At 41.4% G+C, this 8699-nt stretch overlaps 1 protein-coding gene across 2 annotated transcripts; it reads left to right on the top strand.

Annotated features, from left to right (window-relative positions):
• The first annotated feature begins 212 nt into the window (after positions 1–212).
• Positions 213–8216, top strand: LOC140236187 (cytosolic beta-glucosidase-like). Of its 2 annotated transcripts, XM_072316154.1 has the most exons (8): positions 213–460; positions 1217–1404; positions 2425–2619; positions 3438–3750; positions 4305–4455; positions 5808–5922; positions 6081–6249; positions 7554–8216. In XM_072316154.1, the coding sequence occupies exons 1-8, from the start codon at positions 226–228 to the stop codon at positions 7781–7783; spliced, it is 1596 nt and encodes a 531-aa protein (XP_072172255.1). In that variant the 5' UTR covers positions 213–225; the 3' UTR covers positions 7784–8216. The 2 variants fall into 2 exon arrangements, with proteins under 2 accessions (XP_072172255.1, XP_072172256.1); XM_072316155.1 differs by lacking the exon at positions 2425–2619.
• Positions 8217–8699: the final 483 nt, after the last annotated feature.

Raw genomic sequence — 8699 nt, 5'->3', positions numbered from 1 at the left:
AGTGAATCGAGCCCATGCGAGCGCGACAGCTACGCGAGAGCCTTTTGAGATCTACTTTGCACGTTATCAAACTCGCTCCGGACGGTGTCGATGCGATTTGCTTCCCTTACCCCTATCTAACCCCCCCCCCCCTCTTTTTTAAACTCTCGCCATCTTTGTAAATCTACATTTCTGTCTCTCATAATCATCCCGTGAAACAGGTTGTTGGAGTGGATAATAAACACCATGGTAACTGGCGGACCCTTCACTCCAGCGTTCATCGCGCTTCTCCTCCGGGCCTGTGTGCAACCGTCCGCATCAGTAGCAGCAGCAGCGGACAAAGCCCTGTTCATCTTCGGCGACGTGTTCAACGATCCCGAGCGCGATGCCGTCATCGAGGGCGAGTTTCCCGAGGGATTCACATGGGGCGTGGGGACGTCGGCCTACCAGATCGAAGGCGGATGGAACGAAGACGGAAAAGGTAAAGGGAAAGGACGATATTCACTGGCATGTTATGTAGCACTTTCCAAGTTTAAGATTTTTTTTTTATACGTGTATATATATGATATATACGTTATATTAATTCAAATCAAGAGTGATTTGTATATGTATTCGAAATTGCTTACTCAAAATTAGCAATTACTAATGTTTCATATAATTTTTGTTGTTGATCGCTTGATCTGTCTTTATTTGTTATTTCATACAATGTATTTTGATTTTTGATTTCACTAATTTGACTTGATTTAAATTGCCATGTATAGAAATGCGTAAGTAAACATGCAAACCAGATTTTTTTTTTTTTTTTTTGTTCACACTACATACAGTATGGAGTAAAGAATGATTAACGTGGCATACGCTGGCAGGCATATCTTCTTTGCATATTGTCAATTTGTAATCAGCCATGGTGCTTGACTTTTTTGGCTTTATGCTGCTTTGACATGTCATTATAGTATGTTTGCTCCTTTCTTCCTTTCTTGATTATTAATTTCCTCTTCAACGTTGTAGTCTCTAGTTTCTACGAATGGCATGAATAGTATGACGACAGCATTGTGACGTAAGCAGCTGCATCCATGTCACATTCACTAACACGCAAATTTTTCCACATGGCATTGTGCACAATGTCATCGTATGATGCGTTTGGGGCGCATTCTTGACTTTGGACGCCGCTGGTGACATGGGAACGCGAAATGTTTTCTTCTGCTATAGTTTCAATAAAACAGCTATCATGTCCCTTCAGGACCATCCACCTGGGATGTGTTCACTCACATTCCTGGCAAGATTCACGAGGATGCGAACGGGGACGTGGCCTGCGACAGTTACCATCGTTACGCCGATGACGTCACTATCATCTCAGAGCTGGGCGTGTCTCACTACCGCTTCTCCTTCTCCTGGTCCAGGATGTTCCCCAAAGGTTTCACCGAGGAGGTCAGTCGGGCCTCCCTCGTGAGCTTTTTGTCTACAGTGGACTCCCGTTATAACGAAGTCCTCGTGTCTACAGTGGACTCCCGTTATAACGAAGTCCTCGTGTCTACAGTGGACTCCCGTTATAACGAAGTCCTCGTGTCTACAGTGGACTCCCGTTATAACGAAGTCCTCGTGACCGGCAGTTTTCTTTCGTTATACATGCAGCAAAATTTTGTTACAACAAATAAAGAATAAAACAAAAATAAAGAGAGAATAATGTTGCGGCCTGAATCTTTATTTCGTTGTAACAGGAACTTCGTTATAACCGTGTTCGTTATAACAGGAGTGCGCTGTATTCTTATTCCATCTCTTCATAAAAAGTGGGGGCGCTGTGGTATAGTGGATAAGACTCCCAACGCTTGATCGGAGGACCCGAGTTCGAATCCCGCCCAGTGTTTACGTCCTTGGACAAGGTGTTTTGGGGTAAATGTTTTTGGGTAAATGTAAATGGTACCCGCCGGCAACGCTAGGGTAATAATAATAACAGGGCCCTCTGGTAGAACAGTGGCAACGCTGAAGAAGCTACCCCGGGTTTTAAGACCTCATTATGATTAAAAAAAAGATATAGGCCTAAAATGTAAATAATGACGATAGAAATAATGATAATTTTAGCAGATATTTGATAGTGGTATATCACGGTCATCATAATGATTGAAGCTATTTCTACAACAGCTGTTTATAATGCTGTTACTACTGTTGATAATCGTAGCTGAATCGATTAAAAAAATGATTTATTAAAACGTCTCTCAAACTTAGTAACGAATTATTTAGTCTTACAACCAGGTGCTTCATTGGTATATAAACGAATGAGGTGTTTTGAAAAAAAAACCCAAAAACGAACAAAAAAAAAAAAACACCTTACATTTGTATTAGTCTGATTTATTAGACTAATTATGATTTTAAAAACTTATGAGTTTGATTTATTAGACTATTATTCTGGTGTTTTGTTGTTTTTTTTTTTTCTCGCCTGCGTCACACAAGATAAACGAGGCGGGAGTGAAGTACTACCACACGGTGATCGACGCTCTACTGGCAGCGGGCATCCAGCCGGCTGTAACCCTCTACCACGGTGATCTACCACAAGCACTCCAAGACATTGGCGGCTGGGAAAACGAGATGATGGTAGTCTACTTCAACGACTACGCAGACTTTTGTTTCAAAGAATTCGGAGATAAGGTGCGTCAGAGAAGAAAAACAAAAACGAAAAGCACAACAACAACAACAACATGAAGAAGCAGCAATGCACTCAACATAGCCAGTACTGCAGAGAGAGAGAGAGAGAGAGAGAGACGGGGAGGGGGGGGGGGGGGAGAATGTTTAAGGCAGACTGATTTTCCAATAGCAAGCATTGAATTTCTCATTATACCCCTGCCCCCTGCTCGAGAATACTCGGGACTTTAATTCTTCAACGGGTTGAGGAAAAGAATTACATAGCAACCTGTCTAGATGAAACGTTATATAATGCGTGAATTAGACAGGAGATGACAATACGTATTAGCTGAGTGGCAAACAACAAACAAAACATGATACAAAACACGACACACAGAAACAGTAGGTATGTAATTAATTGATCCACTGAGACGCTCAAAGGGTATACTGGCGCTTTACCGAAGACCAAGGTTAAACGTGTTAAGGTGCTCTATTAATTATTCTTGTGGCTGCGATTGCTCTTATCTGATTTTTTTTTTTTTTTTTTTTTTTTAATGTTGAAGAATGCGTGGCAGGAAGGAACAGGAGATTTACTACAGGGAAAGATGATTAGACAAAAATACGCTTTGAGAAGCCATATAGATGGATATATTTTTATTTTAATGATGTCAATCAGGTAACAAGAAGATTCATGGATCTCGCGATGATGTTACGGGACAACTGTTGATTTATCATTAAAACAACAACGATAGCAACAACAAAACAACAAACAAATATGATAGGAAAGATCTACATTCACATTAATAAACGAATTGCGAAACAATCGGTCTGTTCTGGTTCTCCAGGTTAGGATGTGGTTGACCATCAACCAGCCAAAAGTCGAGGCCATTCTCGGCTACGAGGAGAGCGTCATCGCCCCGGGCCTCAAGCGACCAGGCTACGGTGCCTACCGCGTCGTTCACACCATGCTGAAGGCCCATGCGCGCGCATGGCACACGTACGACATCAAGTACCGGCCCGACCAGCGCGGGAAGATATCCATTGTGATCAACGCGGCGTGGTTCGAACCGGCCAGCGAGAAGGCAGCGGACGCGGAGGCGGCAGAGAGAGCATTGCAGTTCGACCTGGGTCTCCCAGCCAATCCCATCTTTGGCAATGGTGAGGTATACGACCTCAATGTGTGTGAAGGATTGTAAAGACTGAACAACAACAACAACAACAGCAAAGAAAGAAAGAAAGAAACAAAGAACTCAATCATAGCACACAAATTAGACCCAACAATCAATAAGAATGAAAAAAAGAGAGAAAAGTTTAAGCATAAAGTAAATAAAACAAGACAGGCTTTCACGCATTGATAATAATTTTTCGTAAGAGTGCTATAGATGCAGAGAAAACAAAAATAATGATGGTAACATGATCCAGATAATTCCTTGTCGTAAGCTTAAGTTTTTTCTTCTTTCGGGTTTGAGCAATCATTTTGCTGAGTGTTTTGTATATATTTATATTTATTCAGTTTGTAATCCGTATTGATTATAATACCAGTAATTTGCCGGGGGAGGGGTGGGGTGGGGGGGGGGATAATTGTCCTCGGGGGTTAATTGCCGTGATACGTCTCGAATATCTCCGAGCCGATCCAACCTTTCTAATCCAATGCTTCCCCACGCTACCTGGTTTTTAGACATAATTTTCTCTGAATACAATACTCTACACAGGAGACTATCCCGCCATCATCAAGGAGTTCGTGGGCAACCGCAGCCGGGAGCAGGGACTCACCGCCTCTCGGCTGCCCACCTTCACCGCGGAGGAGCAGCGGCTGATTGAGGGCACAGCGGACTTCTTCGCCCTGAATCACTACACCAGCAGGCAAGCTATACCAGCAACTGCCTTTATAACGAAGTCCGTTATGGGACCGGCAGTTTTCTTTCGTTATATTGAAATGTCGTTATGGCCGAACAATAAGATAATTTTTATATACAGGTTATCATGCGAAGGATAATTTTCAGGACATAACTTTGTGGGTTATAAAATAAAGCGTTTTATCGCGAAACGACCTAAATTCAGTATTGTTAAGATGAGATATTTTTTATTAAAGTTGCTAAAAAACAAAGAAAATAATAAGAAAATACAGAATATTCTTAATCATAACCTCTAGAATATTACTTGTTTTGTCACAAGTGAGTTATTACTGGAAAGGGTTAATTTTGTTCTGTCTGATGATGGACTTACTTTGAAACGGCGCTTAGCTCATTTTGCAATTAAACTCTTCAATTTTACGTTATATCGGGACCAAATTCGTTGTAACGGGAGTGCATTGCATTAGAGCGGATCATGACGCAACTAATTTTGTAAAAAGGAATCGGGACTTTCGAATTACACAGTGTGAGAAGAAAAACGAGTCAAAGGGGTCAACCGATGAGTGATGGAATGATAGAGATAGGGAGATAAGGCAATGTAAAAAAAAAAAAAAATGACAACTGGAGAGAAAGATGAGTGCGAGCGAGAGGGAGATAGGAAAGTTAGATTAGACAGAAATCGAAAGAGAGTTGGAAGGGTGGGGAGGGAGGCTATTTTGAAGACAGTGATATTGTATATGAATATGACGTCATAAAACGTCTTGTAAAAACGCAGTTCTACGTTTAAGGAAGAGGAATAAACGGGCGGCACACATCTGACGAACGCCCTCAACGACAGTCGATCTTTCTCATGTCAAGTTCGTGTGTATGAAAAGGGGATGCTATGTGATGTCTTTCTTTGTAGTGTAAGGATGTCGAAGCTGTCTGCAGACGATTAATAGAGATGTTTTTAAGGCAAATCGCAAAGACAAAAAACAAAAAGCCAAAGAACTCGCTACTCTATAGCGAAAAAAGTCATTTAATGTAGAGAAACAGGAAGCTTATAAAGGAGTGCGTTTAAATTTGAAAGGACACCAGTGGCAGCAGCAACAGCAATGATCAAACAGTGCAGTGCAATGAAAGGAAATGAAAAAAATATTATAAAGTCAACCTCGCCAAAGACGAATCCAAAGGATCCGCAGAAAATCCTACAACATAATAAATACCGGAAATTTGACGTACACTTCACATTTTACAACACATCTTTACAACAGATCCGAGAATAAATTTTTCCTCAACTTGGCCATTTTTTCGACTTGTGTGAGATCACTGCTGTAGGGACGCATATGCATGAAATTATAATTTGTGATGTTCAACTTACAGATACGTACAACACAAGAACCCGGCCGACACCAAACAGCCGTACCTTCACGATGACATTGGTGTGGATATCGGCCCAGATCTCTCCTGGCCTGAGGCGGCTACACCCTATATTAAAGTAAGGCAAACCATTGTTTTCTTTCTTATTGCTGTTAGTATTTTCCAGTATGTTTCTTAAATTGTAGACCAGCAGTTGCAATCTTACGAGAAAAAATAATAAATATGTACAAAGGGACAATGGAAATTAAAATTGAAATTGAAATTTGCCTTGCTCAGGTCGTGCCGTGGGGACTGCGGCGGCTGCTGGGGCGGATAAAGGACGCCTACGGGGACGTGCCAATATACATCACGGAGAATGGCGTGTCCGAGCCGGACGAAGAACTGGGCAAAGATGACATTCTTAGGTCGAAGTATTTCACTGCTTACATCAACGAGGCCCTCAAAGGTGTGTATTATCTTTGTTCACCTCCCCCACTCCCATCATCTTCCTTATCCTCATCCTCTCCTCTTCCTAGATGGTTTAATCACAAAATTTTGGAATGTAATAATGGGAAATTGAGAATGTTGTAATGGAATAGAGGGACAAAAACGGAGGGGGGAGGGAGGGCGAAAGAGGTAACCAAACAAATCCAAATTTAAACAAAAGAGTTTTCCTCTTAAACAATCATTGCTGCCATTGTAGCAAGACAGACACAAACCCAAGCACACGAAACATCCTCCAAAATTCATAAACAAACCACCCCAAAACAAACAAACCACCCCAAAACAAACAAACAAACAAACGAACAAACAAACACAAATTGCCCCTGCCCCCCCCCCCCAAAAAAAAAAACAAACAAAAACGAAAAGAGAGCAAAACTAAACAGGTCTCAACATAACAAAGCAAAACACATACACACATATATACACACACACACACACAGGCAAAACACGAAATCGGAAATAGAAAACCAGAAAACCATTCAAACGATAATATTGCTCGTAAACCGGCGTATGATTACCTTGCCTTACCTTACCTTGCCAAAAAGTGACTGATTACAGTTACGCTTATATGAACACTGTAAAATAACTGTTACCGATGAACTGTGTTAGGCTATAATGATGCATGTACCTGCCAGGCCATATTTGGTGCTGGGATATTGCGCTTCACTCCTCTGGAAACCCCGCCAGTTTTGATGTACAATGTGTGTTTGAAGCTCTTTGGTATATCAGACTGTTCCAATCAAACCAAAATAATATTACGCTGGATGGGGACGAGGGTTTAAAAGTAATATGAAATGAATGCGCGCTCATTTTGCATACTGATAATATTGTAAAGTATCTAATGCAATCCCGCCGTTGGGTTCTTTTGTTCCAGGTTAGAAATAATTTAAATCAAAACAATTTGATCTGTATTCTGATTAGAATGAAAGAAAAAAAAAATAGCTTCTTAAAGTGAATTCGAATGACATAAACTATGAAAGAAAAGGAATTGCACACCGACACCATGATAGTAGCGCCATCTCTTGTCAGCGCAAGTCTGTCATTATCAGAGATTTTTTTCTCAATGCTCATAGCTCTTATCTTTTCATCTATTGCCTTTAATAATCAAGTGCGCCACCACTCGGTGAGAGGCGTATTGACGATAGTCACTGTCGTATGAAAGCGGAAACATTTCCTTGTATGAACACAGGTTGCATAAGGATAGTCACGCGACTGATTGAGTCCTGCACACACTATTTGTTTGTTTGCTTGCTTGCTTGTTTGAAGCCTCACGCATCGACGGGGTCAACCTCCGAGGCTACTTCGCGTGGTCACTGATGGACAACTTCGAGTGGACGCGTGGTTACGGCGACCGTTTCGGACTGTTCGGCGTCGACTTCAACGACCCTGCCAAGACGCGGAAACCGAAGTCGTCATCGAGGACGTACGCAAAGATTGTCAGAGACAACGGCTTTATATTCACAACGACCACGGCGGAAACGAAAGACGAACTTTAGCCAAGTGGTTGTGGTAATGCCGCCATGAGAGTCTCGCTGGGAAGTTACACTCCTTTGCTCAAGTTGAAACTGAAGTAGCCACTATGATTTAGTGGATAAGTCATAGACTTGATACTAAACAAAAGGTCCTGGGTTCGAATCGCGCAGAGAGTGTGTTCATTCTTGATCAAGATGGTTGCCCACAATGTTCAACATGACCCAGATACTTACAGGGGCACCTAGCAACCCTGAGTTAACGAAAATTGTGGGGTCCTCTTTTAGACCATTTGCAACCATGAAGGTGGCCCGGGTACCGATGGATGAACGAAACCATTTGGAAAGACATATTAGATATAGTCGAACGAACAGAACATTTCGGGAGAATAGTCATTTATCCCTTTGTTCAAGTGTCAATTTGAAACTATTTTTCTTTTTGAGAATGATTTGATAGCAATGGGGGGGGGGAACTCGTGAGGCAATGCTCCCGCTGCCTCATTGCAATGAAGATTGTGATTATGACCACATACGTGTACCATGCTGCCTACGGAAAACACGTGTAAGATTTTTGAATACAATAGTATACTTACTTATGACCAAATACGTGTGCCATACTGCCTACGGAAAACACGTTTAAGATTTCTTAATACAATAGTATACTTTCTTATAATTGTCTCATCGTGATGACTCTTACATTGTTTAGTTTTGTTTGTAAGTGTAGAGATAATTATACTTTGCCTTTAGAGTTTCTGGTTAAAACTATCGGCAGAGGTGACTCCAAAATAGAAATATTTTACTGTTGCAATAGTACTATGATTTAAGGCACCGAGGTTCATAGCTTAACCAGAAACCCAAAACGAGGCAGAGTATTGAGATTTTTTTTTTTTTTTTTTAATAAAAGATGGGAAAATATGTGGCGAGCAGTCGTGTAGTGGGTGTG

This window comes from Diadema setosum, chromosome 12 (assembly GCF_964275005.1).
Source record: "Diadema setosum chromosome 12, eeDiaSeto1, whole genome shotgun sequence".
Taxonomy (NCBI): Eukaryota; Metazoa; Echinodermata; class Echinoidea; order Diadematoida; family Diadematidae; genus Diadema; species Diadema setosum.
Note: the sequence above shows the minus strand (reverse complement) of the source record. Positions and strands in the feature narration are given on the sequence as shown.

Excerpts from the sequence above, each read along its gene's own strand:
- LOC140236187 (XM_072316154.1), top strand. The coding sequence starts at position 226 with ATGGTAACTGGCGGACCCTTCACTCCAGCGTTCATCGCGCTTCTCCTC. Across the intron at positions 461-1,216 it reads ATGGAACGAAGACGGAAAAG|GACCATCCACCTGGGATGTG; the intron begins GTAAAGGGAAAG and ends ATGTCCCTTCAG. Across the intron at positions 4,456-5,807 it reads CTGAATCACTACACCAGCAG|ATACGTACAACACAAGAACC; the intron begins GCAAGCTATACC and ends TTCAACTTACAG.